At 40.8% G+C, this 21753-nt stretch overlaps 1 protein-coding gene across 1 annotated transcript in view; it reads right to left on the reverse strand.

The window, feature by feature from the left end:
* Nucleotides 1–3328: 3328 nt before the first annotated feature.
* LOC134539704 (receptor-type tyrosine-protein phosphatase N2) overlaps nt 3329–21753 on the reverse strand; it is a 251035-nt gene continuing 232610 nt past the window's right edge. The window contains exons 24-26 of the mRNA XM_063381924.1: nt 19973–20139; nt 18508–18561; nt 3329–4857 (exon numbers count right to left, since the gene is read on the reverse strand). Of these exons, the coding sequence (XP_063237994.1) occupies nt 4557–4857; nt 18508–18561; nt 19973–20139 (522 nt within the window). The 3' untranslated portion in view covers nt 3329–4556. The remainder of the gene's footprint in view (nt 4858–18507; nt 18562–19972; nt 20140–21753) is intronic.

Below are 21753 nucleotides of genomic sequence, written 5' to 3' on the forward strand. Positions count from 1 at the left end.
TAAGTTGTGTGAGGTTTCGTTTGTGTGAAAGTGAAAAATATGTAGTCATTTGCTAACACATTTTAATTTATTTCAAGTTTTCACGCCGTTTTTCTTAATTAATAATTTCGTTACTTCATTACACATTTTATTACACAAATTTTACTCAACTAAACAAAACACCAAATTTTAGGTCGAATATTTATTAACTACAGATAAAAATTTCTGATGATGTGCTAAAAATAAATTTAACATCAAAATTTGTTATGTACACTTTATTGATGTACATGACAAACGGGATCACAACTGAAGGTTAAGTACAATACATTATTAGTATTATCTCTCTCGTGATGTAAATGTCTACTCGAGAGGGAGTTGGCATTGTGACAGAATAGGAGGAGAGGGAGACGGGTAATTTTGACTTACACAAATGTGTGTCGCATCTTATCTCAGTCTTTGATTTCTCCTACAAGTGGCGAAAGAAATTACACTTGGCAGGATGCAAACACAAAGCTTAAATGCACCCGGACACAAAGTAGCAATAGTCAGAATAGTCATATATTTTTTTGTTTCCTAAAAAACGTAAAGTACATATGCTTGCAAAATCAAATTTTTTTGCTATACTAACAGCAAAAATTGTCAAACTAACATCGACTATAAACGCCCAAAACTCTTGAACTAATAAACTCTTTTGATTTCTTTGGAATTCAATATCTCCCTCACACCTCCAAGTTTCATATGCATTTGTTTACATTTGAATCACGAGATAAACACAGTTAAACCCTTTCTGAAAAGTCATTTTGTGACCCAAATGGTTAGAATATTTAATTTGTCCTTCATTTATCTGTTAAATTTGGAAAATCGAACAAAAACTGTACGGAAAAATTAATTTGTGTGGCTGTATTACTTATTTTTAAATATTATAAACAGGAAACTAAATGTTTATTTTAAAACTTTTTGTCTTGAACTAAGATTGTTGTTTATATTATAAAAATATAAAAATTATTTCTCATTTTTTTCTTAACAGTATAATGGACAAAATTTTATTTTCTCACCAGGTACTATTTTTCATTTTATCCAGTCAAAAACTACCAGTAGTATTTATTATGTTGAGAAAAAAACAGGATACTGATAGAAAATATTAATGCATTATTTTTTTTCTTTACCTTACCCTGTAATGAACAAAATAAATATTTACTCTGTCCAATATCTTCTTTACATGTTATATAACTTCCCCTTTCTGTTCACTGCAGCCTTAAAACACCCCAATGATATTTTATTCCCTTTTTTTTTATTAGAAAATAAATACTTCTTTGCTAGGAAAATTTTCTTTGCAACACTTCATATATATTTAAATACTTAAAAATATTATATTACATTGAAATAATATATATATTTTACAATATATGCACTTGTATTCACTCTATATATATTTACACCTGACAAGTGGAATAAGAAACAGTACACACACACATGCACACAGAATGGTTAAAGGAGGTACAGTCAGACATCAGGTAACGTCAGTAGATTTCGCAAGTTTTCTGCAGGAGAAAAATCTTTTTCTCTGTGAGGCTGGCACCAGAAAAATAGCTTTCTCTCCATTCTGGACTTGCGAATGGTTTACGTAAAACCGCACGAAAAAACCACCGACTGATGCTACAAGCTCGAGAAGTAATTTTTAACAACGCTACGCGATCACATCGAAGGCCCTTAAATGTACAGAGAATCAAAAGGGTCAGCACTGGTTTAGTTTGATGAAAGTCTGTATACAGTAGGCAAGGGCATTGTCGTTAGAAAATTTTTCACATCGCTCTAGCACTTTATGAGAGTGAGTTAAAAGAAATACCATTACTACAGTTTACTTTTAGTGGCGCGTCATATTTAAAATATGTGTTTTTAGTAAAACGTGCATGAAGCATTTACTTCATCACGCAAACATAATTCTGAGAATTTATCCGAATAGTTGCAGTTTTGAAACTATCTAATTTCATAACACATTTCACAATTACATTAAGTAAGAGAACAAAGAAGTTTTTTTACAGTAAAAACTTACTCATATCTTCATAAAATACGGTTGAAAAATTAATCAAAAGAATACCTTTTTTACTCAACAACTGACACAAAATGTAGTAATTGTAATTTAATAGCTATATAAATAACTTAATGTGCTATTTGTTTTTGTTAATACACTAAATATTTTATATACAAACTTTTCACCCAGCTGCAATATTCTCACTTGAAAAATAATACTAACAATAAAATCATAATTTTAAAGTATTATACATTATTATTTACTATGTATTACATACAAAAAATTTAAAAATATACTGATTATACAAGGCTAAAATTTAAGTTGACAAATTTAAATTGATATTTCGGCATAAAAACTGAAAATTATTTTTCTCTGTACACATTTATGTTGGAAATATGAGATTTGGCATACAATAGAAGTTTTTTTTTTTACATATTACACACATGTTATTTATTAGCGTCAAAAATTTCGGCTGAATATTTTCATTCAGCAAAGTTTCAGTGAAAACTAATGGATAAAACTGATTACCAATTAATACATCAATAAAACATATTGATTAGTAATTTACACAAAATAAATTCTACATATGGCACATCTAATTTATGTATGATACATATTAATAACAAAAAATAATTAATGTTGACACAATTAGCAGCCGATGTTGGAAGGAATGGTACAAAAAGATTCCTACCACACTGAAATATGTATACATACAAATTACTATGAATTGGCATTATGTTTTCAAAACAAGTCCAAATGTTTAAAGTTCTTGAATGGCAATTGCAAATTTAATGTTAATTTTTGTATTGCTATATAATATTTAATGTTTTTCAATACACTAATAGTGACTTATAAGCACAATAAAACTGTAGCACTGAAATGCATTTGTATTGATGCATTTTTTAAATACAAAATATTGATTATTTTTTGCTAACACTTTAAAGGATTAGAACAATAAAACATGTTCGTTTCACACTAATAGTTCTCTAAGAAATTTACTTTCGTAAATGAGCAAGTATTGGGCGAAAATTAAGAAGTATAAAGATAGTTAATCCATGTTAAGATATAACAAGCCAAAGTATAAAAAAATAATACTATTTTCATATTATCTAAATAAATTGTTAAAACATAATTTGCACCATAACTGTTAGCCTGATTACATCATAAAAATAATTTTAAAATTTTTTGCACTTATACAATTAAAAGTTACAATAATAGTGTTACCTTTAGATGTACTTTTTAAAAATATTTTTAATCGATATAATTTATATCATAATATAAAATATCCTCAAAATATTTAAAAATATTTATGGGCGTGAATTGCCAAATAATTTTTAACTTATTTAACTTAAGTTACTAGAAACCCGCCAATCATTCAAATTACAGTCACTCAAACAATACATTTTGATAAATTCCATTATTTTCCATTAAGATCTATACGTTACATAACTTTTTGTCTTCAGTAAATTTACGACCATATTAAGACTACATTAACATGGCTGCTAATGCACAATTGACTCAAGTACAGTACGAATAATATATATTAAAAATAATATTTTTTTCTGCATATACAGCACTGGCTATCTTTTTTTTTCTGGGTAAGATCGATGGACTTGTGAAATCTTTGGTACATTCCATTTATGATGATATCCTAGAGAGCCTGCCTTCAGTACCCATCGCCTGATACTAAAATTGGATCTCCGAACAGCTCATACTGGAATGTTAATATTGGAAAATATTTCGTAGGATACAACACGTCTCGATTTCCATATATATTTTTTTAATTTTACGTTGTGCATAACCAGGCCTTAAATAAGCATATTAACATCAATGTTTACTAAAGACTTTGCATCAATCAAAATCATAGCCAAACCATTACAGAACATGACTGAATGCAGAAATCGGCAACAAAAAATTATCAGTAAAGAAATTAATTCAATTTTTATTGTTTTGCCTCGAGTCTTATCCTAGAGCTTTGTATGTTTTTTTTTTTCATAACGATAATTATGTTTGCAATCAATAATAACTTCCCGAACGGACATCCGTAAAACAGGCATACATGAACATGTAAACTGCCAGCATATACGTTACTGATAGTAACCAGCGCACGTGTCACAAATTTTTTAAGTTTGCAAAAAAAAAACTGGCAAATGTTTCGTGAGCTGTTAACTGACTGAAAAACGAATCTAGCCGAAATAAAAAATGTTGTCTCAATGTTAAAAAAAAAATTCCTTTATTTTTAACGTGCGGCCTGATGAAATTTTCGGTACGCACGCCGTGTGTCTAGCAGTAAGGGCGGATCCAAATATTTGCTAAGGAGGGTTAGGGAGTGGTGGGTGGGGGGAAGAGAGAAATTTAGACAACTTCCAGGTTCATAGAGAAGTGGTGGCAGGTGGGTTTCTAACTCCGTGCCCCTCTTGTAAACACTGAATACGCCCTTATGGTACCCTGTGTGGTTATTAAAAAAAATGAAATGAAATAAAATAAAGGATCTTGTGGTTGCGAGTTTTCCGTTGAGCGTGTTCCGGTGTGGGTTAGCCAGGGTCTACTGCTGCTTGGATGCCGCTGCTTCCTGCTGCTGCTGCTGCTTGGGGGCCGCTGCTTCCTGCTGCTGCTGCTGCTGCTGCTGCTTCTGCAGCGGCGGCAGAGCCTTCAGGATGGCGTTCACCTCCTCGGCGACGGCCGTCAGCACGAACTCGAACTGCTGGCGCGTGCGCACAGCGGCGGCGCGCTGGTCGCGGATGTGCTCCAGCGTGGCGGCGATGTCGATCTCCTTGGCGCCCTTGGCCATGCGGTTCAGCACCATGTCGACGAGGCAGTAGGTGCCGGTCCGCCCGGCGCCGTCACTGCGTCACAACACAAACACACGCGCTCACGGCGCGTCACGTGCCCGGAGTGGCGACCAACCCACGCCGTCCTTCCCTTCCCCAAATGCCTTTGTTTGACTGACGAGGTGTCGCGCGGTAATGCACACGCGCTCACGGCGCGTCACGTGCCCGGAGTGGCGACCAACCCACGCCGTCCTCCCCTTCCCCCCGCGCGTTTGTTCGACTGACGAGGTGTCGCGCGGTCATGCACACGCGCTCACGGCGGGTCACGTGCCCGGAGTGGCGACCAACCCACACCGTCCTCCCCTTCCCCCCGCGCGTTTGTTCGACTGACGAGGTGTCGCGCGGTCATGCACACGCGCTCACGGCGCGTCACGTGCCCGGAGTGGCGACCAACCCACGCCGTCCTCCCCTTCCCCCCGCGCGTTTGTTCGACTGACGAGGTGTCGCGCGGTCATGCACACGCGCTCACGGCGCGTCACGTGCCCGGAGTGGCGACCAACCCACACCGTCCTCCCTTCCCCCCGCGCGTTTGATGACTGACGAGGTGTCGCGCAGTCGTGCACACGCGCTCACGGCGAGTCACGTGCCCGGAGTGGCGACCAACCCACGCCGTCCTCCCCTTCCCTCCGCGCGTTTGATGACTGACGAGGTGTCGCGCGGTCATGCACACGCGCTCATGGCGCGTCACGTGCCCGGAGTGGTGACCAACCCACACCGTCCTCCCTTCCCCCCGCGCGTTTGTTTGACAGGCGAGGTGTCGCTTGCGGCGACGGCAGTGGCCGAGATTATACTCATGGGCTCACAACCACGTTCGGATTGGATTATCCACCTTATCTGTCCGTCAACGCGACATTTCAAATATAATTTTTTGACGTCAGTACGTATTTAAAATTTCTTCCATAGTAGGAGGTCATTTAAAAATATTTGTATGATAACAAAATCGAGGGAATACAGATCGGTGTTGCAGCTACAAATCTATCATCTCCATCCAAAAATTTAATCACACCATTAGATAGCTAAAGGATAAAAGAACTGTTTTACGCTAAGTGAGGACTGTGACGCATCGCGCGCGGTGGAGGGGGAAGCGCTGCTATTTTGAGGTCACTTTGCTGCATTTCAGAGGTTTCAATTCAGTATAACTTTTGACTCGGAGAAACTAGGATGTTCGTTAGGGTTTCAGGCGTCGGTTCTCGTCAAAATATATCGATTGCACATATAAAATATTAGTGTAAAATAGTAACATGGAAGATTTTGGTGTTGACTAAAATAAAAATACATAAAACAGCGTATTTTATATTTTTTATAGAAAACATTATCTGTTACGTACACGTATTCACATAGAACACACGGCAGTGTCCATGACATAGCCACACCCCATTAAATTTTAATGAGTTGTGCCGGAAATTAGGCATTTCGTCACCTTTTTTTAAATTTTTTTTTCTATAATTTTAAAATTTTTGGAATTTCTTATTTTTTTTAATTTATCTGGTTGTTAATGGGGGTGATTTACTTTCTGTTAGGCCGGTGTACGCTACGGATTTAAACTTTGTGCCAGTGGACCGAAGCCCCTTCCCAGGGGGCCAATCTGATATTTTGCTGTCTAATGTGGACATGGTCAGCCCGGTTGAAATTTCTCTCGCCTGCAGTCACGTCCCGAGTTTGTAATTTTAATTCCCTGCATGACCAAAACTGCTTTGAGCAGCTCCTGGGCAGCAAGCTGCTACCTTGTAGAGGCCTGCTGAGAATAGCATGTCTCGTCACGAAGCAGTCTCCAGTGGAGCTGCGTTCCCACCTTAGTGGCTATTTCTGCCCCCCCCCTTCCTCTCTCTCCACCTCACTTTAGTTCTGAGAAATCAAGCTAGGAGCAGTGACCGGACGGGACGATGACCTGATGCAAAAACCTTCTCCCTGGTCCGACAGACACATCCCCGACATCTAGCGGAGGAAAATGTAACCACGGGCCTGGTCGCCAGCGTGCAGAGCTTACCCTCATGACACCTGGTGGCAAGTCAGCTCACCACCTCAAGTAGTTCCCCCTTACGCCGCTAGAAAGCGGCGTCGCGGTGCCATAAGGCACTATGCTTTCTTCTCGCGGCCTGTAGAAGTCGATTGTTCGTTGCCTTCGTTTCGGTCCAGTAGAGAGCGCGCATGTCGTGTTCTTGTCACGCCCGCCTCGGACTCCTTCGGAAATTTTCGGCTTAGAACCGAACCTTACCCCTCCTTCCTAGGGCTTTCAATTAGAAGTCTGGTCCGCCACCGCGGGCACTTAGTTCTCTGAGCTCGGCTACTGACCACATGTTCTCGGCGTCCTCTGCACTAAGAGGCTTTTCGCGGGAACAGCGATTTTCGGTTGCACAAAAGATGTAGTCAGTTACTTAAGGGATGTGATCCCAGTTGTACAGTAGCCAGGCAGAGGTAGTTTTTAGAAAAGTCATGCGTAGTTAAATTTTTTTTATTTATATTTAATTCCAAAAATTCTGGTTTCCTTCGCGCATCCGCGGATTCTCGGTGCGCGTCATCCTGATGTCGGCGCGAGACATCTCGCGAGCCCTGTTTCCACACCCTGTTTGACAGGGTCGAAGTTACGGAGGGAGAAATTGCCCCCGCATGATCTTCGGGACCTCCAGCTGATCCCCCCCCCCCCTTGTTAGAAGAGTTTGGCCGGCAGTCCGAGGTCATCCTGGAAAGACCCGGGTGATATGAGATATATATTTTTTTTCACTTAAATAGAAGGAACTAAAACAAAGATACCAGCGAGCAGTGTTTTAAGGACGTCATCCTCAAGAATCTGGGAAGTCGAGGAAACTTATATATATATATATATATGTAATTGTTGGGAGCTATATTTGAAATTTTGTTAATGTATTCGTTTGATTGTTTGGTTGTAATATGTATTGTTTTTAATAATGCCGGGGCGCCCCTTTTAATTTTGTTAATTACTAAGATTTTTATTGTCAGGTATAAATAATGCGAACATAAAATTGCTTAATAATAAACTAGGAAAACCTATAGACCAAGCTACCGATTTTGTGTATTTATTTATCAAATACCTTCTTCATTGTAACGATCCACGAACTCCCAAGTTACTAGTGTGCAGGGAGTGTAAATTTTGTCTTGTTCACTGTCTCGTGCCCCCTCTGGTGATTAAGGTAATGTTTTCTTAATATTTTGCCCAGCAGTTTCCAAGGACTTTTTTGATTAATTTAAAATAATATAAAAATTGGGCACGAGGGGCATTTCAATTGGTAGCAGAGCGTGGTTTGGTCTATAGGCATACCTAAATAAAGTAGGCATACCTAAAATAAAATAAAATAAAAAAATTAATTTTTTGTGAAACCAATTTTGTATTTTTAACATTGTAAACTGATCGCTGGTACACCCGGTAGTTATATTGCTTTTGTATTTTAAAGTTATGATTGAGTTTTAAAGTGCCGTGCGGACTTAGTCTGCGCGCGGCGCAAGAAGTCGCGGCGTCCTGTCCGCTAGCGGGCCGGCAGCGAGACGTGTCTTATCTCTCGCCTCAGCTGGCGTTCCCCCCCCCCCTCCCCATCAGCCAGCTAGAGCCAGCGACACGCCCGTAATCTGAGGGCGAAGACACGGACCTGTTCCTCCCGCACACCCCTCTCCCTCTGTCCGTCGTGACAGACGACTTTGCGAGTGGCAGGTCAATCCCCTTGTGGACGTATACAGGTGGTGCAGGTCAAACTGACAGGGGACGTTCGCGCAGTTGTTTGAGTAGCACGGCGACTTTATACGCAAATAAGTTTGGGCTCATACCCCCCCCCCCCTGGAAGTGTGACTTACTCCCCGCACATTGGGGCTAGTTGGTATTTTATATTAATATAGGAAGCCTTATGAAGTATTTAAAATTAAGATAGTTGTTAGGGAGGAGTATTTATGGTGTACGTTCGAATCGTACATGTGTGTTAAATTTTTGTTTTAATTAGCAGTAATTTACATCCGAGCAGCATGTTCAAGCCGGAGTTATTGCTGTCAGATGAGCTGACCTATGAGTTACAGGTACGCAATTTGCCCTCCAGTGGCAATGTCCAAGTCCTCAGGAAGAGGCTCAGGGCCGCCCTTCATGATGGCGTGACCACTAGTGTAGCGAATTTGGATTTAGATGTAACTGAAGAATTCAACCTTGCTTGTGCCAAGTTTTATGATATTTCGGCTTTCGTAAGTTACTTAGATGTGGAGGAAAATTTACCCAATGTCGAGCGACATATAGTCAGGCTAAAACATGTTACCCGACGCCTACAAAACCTGAAACAGCTTTCCGCAGACCTTCTCCATGGAATTTATATAGAAGAGGTAGAACGATGTTTGCAACAGACGGCAGGTTTCCATACAAAATTGGCGGCGAGAGCAGCCATTTTGGAAGACACACGACGCAGTCAGCATTATGTGGCTGAGGCACAGGCTTTAGGCATCGATTGTCCCGCCTTCCCGGAAGGGGACGCTCCTAGCTTGCCCCTGGGAGTAGAGCAACCTGACACGCGACAATCAGAAGTACGGGCGACGGTAAACAGACAGGAGACGGAAACGAGCAGATTACCAGATGCAGCCCCTGACGCTCACCCACTAACATCGTTTCCAAATCAACCAATACCCGTATCTAATACTCATTCAGAGCCGCTTGTGCAGTTGACGACAGCAGCGACAAATATTACAACGGGTCATGTGACAACCCACCCCGTCACTAGTGTGACATTTTCACAGGGATTACCAACCTTGGCACACCAAATGACGCAACCATACCCACCAAACATGTTTTTCCCGTATCCGACCGCTCAGGGCTATTTTAACCCTTATGCGCAATTTCAACCACAGTTTCCTTCATGGCAAACCACCCCACTTCCGAGTGCTGGTATTTTGCAGCCGCCACTCATAACGCCCCAGATCACTCCACCACAGGTCAGTCCCTCGGGTGCGACTCGGGAACAGATTCAGTCGCACCCGGTGTGACATCAGCCTTCACCTCAGCCGGCAGGAGCCGCGGCTCAGCCCCACGACTCAGTATTGAGGAGCACGACAGCCCCAGAAACTGGCTACAGTTTCTACGGAAAAATCACCCATCCTGTTGAAAGGCTACTCAGGGATTTGCCAGCGGCGTCGGGTCTGGACGCACACAAACTAATTGATTTCCTTCGAGTCTTATTAAAGCTGCGACAAAAGGGAGGGATTCCCGACAAACAAATTTTTGAAATTGTTTACCCATACACCCAAGCTCCCTTAAGTGAGCGGATCATGGCAGCCATTGAGAATGACCTCACTTTCGATGAGTTTCATTAAGACGTGTTAAATTTTTGTATACCGAGTAGGCTACTCACAAACATTCGGTTGGAGTGGTTTAACCGACTGCAGCAGCGTAATGAAGCCTTGCCAAATTACATGGCTGACATACGCGAAGCCAACCAGGTACTCAGTCTAAAGGTTTCCGAGAGAGAGGTCGTGAGTACGATTCTAGACGGTTTGAACCCAGCGGAGCGCTTGCGCTCAGTGTTCCAGGCATGCCCCCAAAATTATGCTGAGCTAGATAAACTTTGTGTACACGCCACAAACATAGAATACGCTGATTTTCAGCGAAATAAACAAGCCACATTCGCTAGTCAACAAGGTAGCAGCGCGGGAACGGAGCGCAGTAATTCGCAACATAAGAATGCAGCACAGAAATATCAGGGCAATACATTTTTCTCTTCAAGGCCACAAGGGAGATATCAACAAAATACACATTGTAATTTCTGTAAAAGAGACGGGCATGCCCTGTCCCAGTGTTACCACAAAAACAACAAACAAAATGGCGACACTCCAAAAAATGCATAATGCGGTGGCCCGAACAACCTTATTTAGGGTCACCGAAAAATTCTAGTGTTAAAAATTTTTCTTATAAGTGGGAAGTTCAACTTGCGCCAAGTAATGGCAGTACACAAGAAACACCATTACACAAAAACAATAATCCTAACAACAAGGAGTCCAGGAATAAAAGTAACAAGCGAGGTCACAAACATAAACAAAGAAAGCACAATAGCAGGAGAAATAACAAAAATAAGGGAAATGGTAATTCAACGCACACGTACTCATGTAAAACATGTGTTGATCCTACAAATAAGGGCAAGAGAAAATGCCACCAAATTTTTGGCAATATTCCTACAGTAATTCCGTATGCAGTAACAACGATTGGCGAACACACCGTACCGGGACTAATTGATTCGGGATCAGTGCGCAGCCTAATTTCTGGGCAGTTGTTTAAAAAGTTAAAACAGAGCAAATTAATTCTAAGGACTGAGACCACTAAGTTACAATGTTTCACAGCTACAGAGCAGCCATTAAATATTACATTAGTAGTTGTGATCAAGGTGAAGATTGATTTATATTCATGGAATTTCCCATTTTTGGTGTCTGATCAACTTGCCACAGACCTAATCTACGGGTCTGATTTCATTGCCAATACAGGTCTAATCATTAATCTTCAGGCGAAGAATTTCGTTTTCAAATTCAACATGGGTAATCCTATTCCTTGTGGGACCCCTGAACAAATAGTTTCAGTTCCGGCCGAGCCAACGGCAGCCATCTTGGATCAGGGTAACACCATTTCACACGAGCACCTTAATACACAGCAGCGGGCCGCCATTGATAAATTATGCAGTACTTTTCCAGATGTCTTGACTAGTAAATTAGGTCGCACAAAATTAGTCGAGTACCAAATTGAGTTAGCGGATAAAATACCAGTGAGATCTCACCCTTATCAATTTTTAGGCCCTAAGATGCAGACGATGCACAATCATGTTCAGGAGCTTTTGGAAAAAAGGGTAATCGAACCCTCGACCTCCGCCTACAGTTCCCCAGCTTTTCTGGTGCCTAAGGGCAAGGATCAACAACGATGTGTAATTGATTACAGAAAAGTTAATGAGAAAATAGTGATACAAAACATACCTTTGCCAGACCTAAACACTGCTTTTCATTGGTTCAGTAAGGCCAAATATTTTAGTGTGTTTCATCTCAATTCTGCTTACCACCAAATTCCCCTTACTGCGGATTCAAAACCCATTACAGCCTTCTGTGTCCCTTGGAACTTGTACCAATACCCAGTAATACCTTTCGGACTTGCCACGGGAGCCCAAGTACTAACTCGACTCCTGGATCAGATACTAGGAGATCTAAAATTCAAAACAGTGTACAACTACCTAGACGATGTCGTCGTATATTCAGAAACTTTTGAAGAACACATCAAACATTTAGAGGAAGTCCTAAGTAGATTTTGTAAAGCGGGGTTAACTGTCAACACAAAAAAGGATAAGTTTGCAGTCCAAGAACTGTCTTTTCTAGGACACCTGGTTTCTAGCAAGGGAGTCACCATTGATCCTTCACGTACACAAGCTATTCGTGATTTTCCGCCTCCCACAAACCCTAAGGGTATTTCACGTTTTATTGGTATGGCAAATTTTTACTCAAAATATATTCCTAATTTCGCTGAGCACGCAGCACCACTAAATATGTTGCGTAAGAAAAACACACCTTTCACATGGGGTCCGGAACAAGAAAAAGCCTTTAATTTCCTGAAACAGGCGATTTCTTCCCCGCCTGTACTCCGCATGGCAGACTTCACCAAACCTTTCATTTTACAGACTGATGCGTCCAGTGTGGCTATAGGCGCAGTACTGTCACAGGAAGTCGAAGGCTGTAGACAGCCCATTGTGTTTGCGTCGCGGACACTTACCCACGCCGAGAGGAAAGCCTCCTCGATCTACGAATTAGAATGCCTCGCCGTGGTATTTGGCATCGACAAATTCCGCCAATTTATAGAACACAGGGAATTCCTGTTAGAGACAGATAATCAGGCATTAGCCTGGCTTTTGGCACACCCGAAACAATTAGGGAAACTCGGGCGATGGATTGCAAAAATTTCCTCTTTAAAGTTCAAAATCCAACACATTCGTGGCACACAGAACATAGTAGCGGACACACTGTCGCGCAATTTCGAAAATCCAACTCAGGCTCCGCCCGAAGGAACACCACTCTTATGTCAAGCCCTATTGACAGAGTTTCCGTTGGCATTTCAGGATTTACAGAGCCAGCAGGAAGCTGACCCACACATTTCCAGTATTATTAAAATTTTTAGTTCAGGAACGGCGCCAAAATACTTTAGGATATCTAAGGGGCTGTTGCAAAAATGCACCCCCAATCAAAAACATACAAAATCGTGCTCCCACAAAATCTACGTAATATGATATTCCATTATTATCACACCTCGCCGGTGGGCGCACACCTCGGTATATATAAGACCATTCAGGCTATCCGACGTCATTTCGTGTGGGACGGCATGCACAAGGACATCACCGAGCAGGTGAAACTATGCAAAATCTGTGCGCTGAGTAAGCCAGCGCAGAACACTCGTTTCGGTTATTTAACTTCAGATGTGGCCGAGCGCCCCATGCAAAAGATGTTTATCGACTTTGTCGGGCCTTTCCCGCACTCAAAGACAGGAAACACTATGCTGCTGGTGTGTATCGACGCTTTCACAAAATTTGTCTGGCTCATCCCCATGCGAAAAGCTGCCGCAGAAAACACTGTATCTGCGCTACGTAATCAGATCTTCAAGACGTCGGGAGTCCCGTCTATAGTAGTGTCAGATAATGCAACCCAGTTCACGGCTAGGATTTTTAAGAACATGTGCTTCTCACATGGCATTCTGCACGTCACAACCTCGCCTTATTATCCACAGCCCTCGCATGCTGAGAGATTCAACCGCAATCTCCGGTCTGCTTTAATAGCTTACCATGCGCAGGAGCAGGATAAATGGGATTAGAATTTGGTGTGGCTGCAAATGGCCTTTAATTATGCACACCATGAAGGACACAAAAGTACTCCTTTCGAACTCATGTTCACTTACCGACCTAATACCCCTCTTTCAAATCTTTGGTCTTTGAATGACCTATTGCCCGATGATCCGAGAGACATCAGGGAGATTTGGAGAAGAGCTCGTAAAAATCTCAATCTGGCTCATGAGAGCAGAAAAAAGAAATACAACGAAAACCGATCTACTAACCCTTACAGGGTAGGCGATTTTGTGCTTTGTAAGGCACACCCACTCAGCAAGGCAGTGGATAAGTTTTCTGCCAAGCTGGCGTACCGCTGGAGAGGTCCCTTTCAAATACAGCGATTTTTAACGCCAGTTACGGTTAGCCTAGCTGACCCCAGTTCAGGAGAATTCGTGACCAGAGCGCACATCTCCCATCTAAAGAAAACACAGGCTGACTTAAAGTAGATGTGTTTAATTTCTTTCCCCTAACATAGGGGACTCTCTAATATTAGGCATGCCAGAAATCCTCGAGGTCTTAAAAATCCATGGTACTAGAAATAAGAATGCTAGCTTTAAGCTGTATTAGTTTTAAGTGGCCACTTAGTTAATAAGCTCTTAGTTATAAGTTTGTTTAAGGGTTATCGATATGTTGTGCCTGAGAGGCGGACGCATCTCAAAGGTGATAGAATATAAGTAGTAGGATACAAGCGAACCTGGTACTAGTTTTACTGAGCAGTGTAAGTGTTTGTTTTATTTTACCTATATGCTCCGCATTCAAGCGGGGGAGTATGTGCCGGAAATTAGGCATTTCGTCACCTTTTTTTAATTTTTTTTTTCTATAATTTTAAAATTTTTGGAATTTCTTATTTTTTTTAATTTATCTGGTTGTTAATGGGGGTGATTTACTTTCTGTTAGGCCGGTGTACGCTACGGATTTAAACTTTGTGCCAGTGGACCGAAGCCCCTTCCCAGGGGGCCAATCTGATATTTTGCTGTCTAATGTGGACATGGTCAGCCCGGTTGAAATTTCTCTCGCCTGCAGTCACGTCCCGAGTTTGTAATTTTAATTCCCTGCATGACCAAAACTGCTTTGAGCAGCTCCTGGGCAGCAAGCTGCTACCTTGTAGAGGCCTGCTGAGAATAGCATGTCTCGTCACGAAGCAGTCTCCAGTGGAGCTGCGTTCCCACCTTAGTGGCTATTTCTGCCCCCCCCCTTCCTCTCTCTCCACCTCACTTTAGTTCTGAGAAATCAAGCTAGGAGCAGTGACCGGACGGGACGATGACCTGATGCAAAAACCTTCTCCCTGGTCCGACAGACACATCCCCGACATCTAGCGGAGGAAAATGTAACTACGGGCCTGGTCGCCAGCGTGCAGAGCTTACCCTCATGACACCTGGTGGCAAGTCAGCTCACCACCTCAAGTAGTTCCCCCTTACGCCGCTAGAAAGCGGCGTCGCGGTGCCATAAGGCACTATGCTTTCTTCTCGCGGCCTGTAGAAGTCGATTGTTCGTTGCCTTCGTTTCGGTCCAGTAGAGAGCGCGCATGTCGTGTTCTTGTCACGCCCGCCTCGGACTCCTTCGGAAATTTTCGGCTTAGAACCGAACCTTACCCCTCCTTCCTAGGGCTTTCAATTAGAAGTCTGGTCCGCCACCGCGGGCACTTAGTTCTCTGAGCTCGGCTACTGACCACATGTTCTCGGCGTCCTCTGCACTAAGAGGCTTTTCGCGGGAACAGCGATTTTCGGTTGCACAAAAGATGTAGTCAGTTACTTAAGGGATGTGATCCCAGTTGTACAGTAGCCAGGCAGAGGTAGTTTTTAGAAAAGTCATGCGTAGTTAAATTTTTTTTATTTATATTTAATTCCAAAAATTCTGGTTTCCTTCGCGCATCCGCGGATTCTCGGTGCGCGTCATCCTGATGTCGGCGCGAGACATCTCGCGAGCCCTGTTTCCACACCCTGTTTGACAGGGTCGAAGTTACGGAGGGAGAAATTGCCCCCGCATGATCTTCGGGACCTCCAGCTGATCCCCCCCCCCCTTGTTAGAAGAGTTTGGCCAGCAGTCCGAGGTCATCCTGGAAAGACCCGGGTGATATGAGATATATATTTTTTTTCACTTAAATAGAAGGAACTAAAACAAAGATACCAGCGAGCAGTGTTTTAAGGACGTCATCCTCAAGAATCTGGGAAGTCGAGGAAACTTATATATATATATATGTAATCGTTGGGAGCTATATTTGAAATTTTGTTAATGTATTCGTTTGATTGTTTGGTTGTAATATGTATTGTTTTAAATAATGCCGGGGCGCCCCTTTTAATTTTTTTAATTACTAAGATTTTTATTGTCAGGTATAAATAATGCGAACATAAATTTGCTTAATAATAAACTAGGAAAACCTATAGACCAAGCTACCGATTTTGTGTATTTATTTATCAAATACCTTCTTCATTGTAACGATCCACGAACTCCCAAGTTACGAGTGTGCAGGGAGTGTAAATTTTGTCTTGTTCACCGTCTCGTGCCCCCTCTGGTGATTAAGGTAATGTTTTCTTAATATTTTGCCCAGCAGTTTCCAAGGACTTTTTTGATTAATTTAAAATAATATAAAAATTGGGCACGAGGGGCATTTCAGAGTGATCCTCTCTAGGGGTACTCCAGCAAAAATACATAATTTCTCATGTGAACCATAAGCCACAAAAAAATAAAAAAACACTTGACATGGGCAAAACCCCTTCAGACGATGCTCCTGAAATATAACACAAATCTTGAGACTCAGTTTTTCTTGTTGAAGGGCGAGGGCTCTGGTCGATGACGTGTTAGACTCATAAAGATAATTTAACTACTTGACAATTAACTGCTCAGCAGAAGAATTTTAAACCATGCAAAAAAAAAGTTAAGGTTCCTGATGACACATATGTTGTGCAGTGCTTCAGGAAAAATCAACGCGATTTGAAAACTTCTCAAGATATCCGAGTATTAAATAATTTGGTGCAGGCAACATTTATTTTGTTAAATTTATTTTATTTATTCGACACCTAACCTTATCTTTCACCAAGATGGAAATTCACGAAAAGAACCCCTGGCAGCTGTAGTCATTACCAAACCATCTTCTCGTGAGGTGGACGGCTGAAGCTCGCTTGAGCGCAAATTTCGCGCCTCGTTCGGGGGCTCGTTTTGTCCCACTAGCTCATTTCTCTCGGGTACTTTTTAACTCATTCGATACCTACGACACTTCTCTGCATTTTTAATTGCTTCTGCTTGGGTTATTTCTCTTGTTTTCTTTCTTCTCTCCAACATCATCTGTTTTTCGCTTAGACATTTTGGAATTAATGGCTCCAAAATAAAAATGAGTAACTTTATGGTTATTCCACTAATCTAGGACCATTCAGTGCTCACTCATGAGCGAATTTAAGTTTAAATTACGCAAATTGGTCTATTACTTTCGGAGTTACAGCTCTCACTGGCTTCAACTCGACGCTCCACATCTTTTCTCATTACATCGACGTTGTAGATATTAACGGAGTGAGTCATATGTAACGACCACAAGCAAAGTGTGCTCGAACTAAAATATATTTAATTCAACTCTGAAGCTTTCACACTATACGATTTTCAATTCGTGTCGAATCCTCAGTCGAAGTGACACCCAACCCGAGATTAAAGACATTCTAATTCCTGTCGGAAATTCGTGTCAAAAGATGAAACAAGCCAAAGTCAGGCGACGAGATCTGTTCCCGTCCTCTGGCACAAACAATCTCAACTGTTTTGTGTTAAGAAGCCTACTACTGTGTTGGTCTGTGGTGTCGTCATTGTGGTGTCCAGAATAACTGTTTTGTCACATCGCTGACTTAGCCTGCACGTCTCTGTGCGGTCGTTGTGTTGTCCACATCATATAATTAGCATCATCACTGCGTTCGTCTGTTTGTTATTGTGTTTTCCAAGGTCGTTTTTGTCTTAATTTACTGTTATAATTGCAAATATCTCGTCGTTTTTAGTCCACTGTGTCCATGTGTGGTGTAATAATTTTTTTGACTAATTCCATCCGCGGAATTTTCTGTGCTATCTGTGTTTTAACTTTTGACATCGGCTGATTATGGCTTGTTTTCTGTGTGTTTTCATATTTTTTGCCCGTTATTGAGGTATCTTAGGACATAGAGTGTAATCAGCAATATCGTGTATCCAAAAATAAAAATATTAAATTATTACATCTGTTTTAATTAAGTTTGTACTGTTAATTAAATTTTCTTTGGTGATACCAATAAGTCCGCTTACTTGGTTTAGTGGGCGGACACAAAATGACTTCTTGCAACATCTCAGACTAGAGCGATGGGGAACTAATTCAATACGGTACCCTCAAACAAAGTTATGGACACATCTTATTTTGGTTTTAAGCATGGCTTGTTAACGGTAGCATTTCACTGGGGCACTTTATAGATAGGACCAATAATTGAACTGCCATGATCCCGATGTAAATGTAATATAATGTATTCTGAATATAAAAATAAAATTTAAAAAAAAAGTGGCCAGTGTGTCTGGCTGTTGGGCCAAATGAGGCCGGGTGTTAGATTCCCAGCCTGAGAGAGGATTTTTCAAAACTTCTCCTTGGGTTCAGGACGAGGCGTTTGAGATGTTCCTTTCACCTTCATCCCGCGGAAGGCAATGGCGAACCATTGCAGAATCATCCTGCCTCGGCTGACGTCACTGCTCGCGACACTCAGTGATGTGCAAAAATACTCATCACCATTACCATTAGAACTTAATGGTGTTCGATAGTCCGGAAAAAAAAACCTGATGACTCGGATGGCCGTGATTCTTAACACGCACCATACTGCCGTGTCGAAATAGAGTTGAAGCTATCACTCACCTGCAGTGAACGACTATCGGACACGATCGGCCACGGTATGACTTGTTCACTTTCCTGTGAACATTAACGGACACAGAGATTAGCACTATGTAATTACTCAGAAAGTAATGACTTCACAAGATAACAAATGTGGTACGTTGTCAATATATATTGATACTGCCAGAATTATTTTGGTTTTACGTATACAGACACATTTTTCATGACATTATGTACAATCTCGTGACTATGTTAGAACTAAATATGCAAAACAGTGTTATATACGCCAAATAAACAAACTCACCAGCATTAATTCTCAAATTTTGACACTGGAATGAGAAGGTAATGAGATTCATTAAATATAAAAATTTTCTTTAAATGTACGAAGTACTCGCATCAAAAACCATTTGTTCAAAAAGGATACCTTACTCATGCTTTAGCAGTGGCACTACAAATTTAACTACTTGAGAATTTACGGGTTCTTGAGCTGTTGGGGTGGTAAGTAGTGCTTACAACACTACTAGATACCAAAAAAAAATCATGTGAAAATGTTGTAACATTGCGTAGTTCATTAAAAAAAATCTAAAATAATTTCTCATTACAAAAAGTTAAAAGTTTTTCTCCTTTGAATAGTATTATTGAAAATACCATTTAGGACAAAGTAAAATTAAATTTAATATATTGAACTGCTGAAAAACCTACAAAATTTTCAAACGACCAACCGCAATTATCGCAGCCTCTTCCGCGGTTTACATCTCTACGGGATTTGCAAACCGCGTGATAGGAGAACTGTCAGACCCAATGGGTGGTCTCTGTGAATAGTGGCTGCCCTAGACTTTGCGGGGTCATTATATTTTGGAGAAGAGTCGTCTTCCTGGGGTGGGGGATGTGGAGATTTGGGGTATTTAATAATAATCCTATTGGGAAATTTTTAAAACTATGCTCTTAAAACCATGTTTCTAAGCCAACCTGGACCTTGAATTTTGACGATATAGTTGCTAGTTATTCGTATCAAATTTAGAATAAATAACATTTATACTAGCACTATAATAAAAAAGTTCCTATAATTTCAGAGCAGTATCTTACTGGAGGGTGTTGGGGGTGGAAGTATTTAATAGCAACTCATTATCCTCCCGCCATGAAATTTTTGAAAAATAATATCTTAGAAACGATGTTTTTAAGCCTACAGGTAACTTCAATTTCGATTAATGTTTGGTTGATTATATAATTATTGTAAATTAAGTTCACAATAGCCGGATATCGAATAGGGGGCTGCAATTTACTGACAAAAAGATTACATGACATGTACGTCAATGGTAAACGACGGGGTTGGCGCAGTCACGGCCCACATGTTTGGTAGAGGGAGCGAGTTGGTTCTGCGCAATTTCCATGGTACGCGCGATAATTATGGTACACCAAATATTAATTCTGGTACACTAAGGTAATTATGGTAGAGTATAGGGAAATAAATGTTAGAAATGATCCTCACCGACGGAACTCCAGCAGAGCCTTGGTGGACAGCGGGATGCCGCCCTCGGGCCACGACAGGAAGTGAAACTGCGTGACGGTGCGCGTCTCGCCGGTCTTGAGGTTCTTGAGGTAGAAGCTGCGCACCAGGTAGTCGTCGCACCAGATGTGCTCGCTCACCAGGTGCACCTGCGCCAACCGGCAGGGTTCACACGTGCACACGCGCGTGCTCACGCTCCAATAGAAGTTCCCTGAGTTTTCCTGTTTTTCTGTCCCAATTTAATTTTTCACCTTAAATGTTAACATTCCTGACTCTTCGGTCGAGATGCAAGGGTTCCCAAACTGTTCAAGGGAGGGGGGTATATCACACACCAAGTTCATAATCAGCATGTCATTGTAAGGACCCCAACTTAAACCTGCGACTTCAAATGCAAAGCACAATGATGTTAGTCCCAGAATAATCTAAAAAAAAAACTCTATCGCACCAGCCCACAAGTTCTAACATCTAAATAAAATCATCATTTTTTTTTTAAATTTTGGCAGTTTTTATTGAAAAATATATTTTGTAGTACATAAAAACTTAGTGGTAGAGAAATGAACATAAAGAAACAAAAGGTGTAATGTGAAAGTAGAGAATTTTATTTAAAAATTAAAAACTGGAAAGAAAATCTGTGGCATCTTATGCGATGCTTGGCAGCGCATACTTTGGGAACACCTGGTATAGAGACATACAGAGTGATCAAAATGTCGCTCACATCGAATACAAACCATATGAGCCACGTGTTTAATAAAGCTGGATATGACTCAGATACACACAGGAACAATGCATTGATAGCATTGATGGCATTGTTAACAATGAAAGCATGAAAAAAAAACATATCTTTAAGATAAATGCTCGTAATGGCTGTCCTTTTTAGTTACGCAGACGCGAGTATGTTTCACCATATCTGTGGCCACTTTCTGGCCACCGATATAGTTAATCTCTATCGAAAATCGTTGGCAACACATGCATACGAATGAGAAGTAAACAACGTTCTACAGTGGACACGTACTGCTCTTGGAAGAACACCATGTCTGCCAGGCAAGAAACAAAATGACACTGCGGACATAGTTTGACCAAAGTGCAATAGTTACCATGCAACTTCGTTGTTAACATAAGTGTATTATCACTTGCATGACATTATTTAACAGCTTATAAATAATGCTTATATATACACACATATATATATCGAGAGAGAGATGAAATTTACTACCTAACAACAAATGAAAAAGAGATATTAAAATAAATTCATAGGGTAAAGCCTAGATTAATATTAACGATAAGAACATGAAAATTTAAAAAGGTGTATGTACATATGTAAGTGTGTTAGATGTAATACTTCTCTGGCATGATTAAAAATGTGAGAGATAAAATTCATGCTAAAAATTTAGTTCTACGAATTGCAAATTGATATGTGTGTGTCTGGATTACAACCTTTCTTTCGACAAATTAACTAAAGGACACAGTTAAAGTAAAAATGAAGAAATAGCGCATTGTTCGAGAATAAAATATCTCCGAAGCCATGTATAATCCAACATAGTTTTCATGATAAATAAATTATAAGCAAACTTAAATATAATCCAATTGAAATACCTGTGTTAGCCGGATTCAGCATTTAAAAATATAGGCACTAGTGGTTGTACCTATTAGTTCGATACTAAAAAGGTACTTAGCATATAATTATTAATTTAATGGTTACGTGAACCAGTTTTTCAATCGAAAAATACCACATGCTACTTCGAATACCTTGTCTTTATGAACAC

Source organism: Bacillus rossius, chromosome 15 (genome assembly GCF_032445375.1).
Source record: "Bacillus rossius redtenbacheri isolate Brsri chromosome 15, Brsri_v3, whole genome shotgun sequence".
NCBI classification, from domain to species: Eukaryota; Metazoa; Arthropoda; class Insecta; order Phasmatodea; family Bacillidae; genus Bacillus; species Bacillus rossius.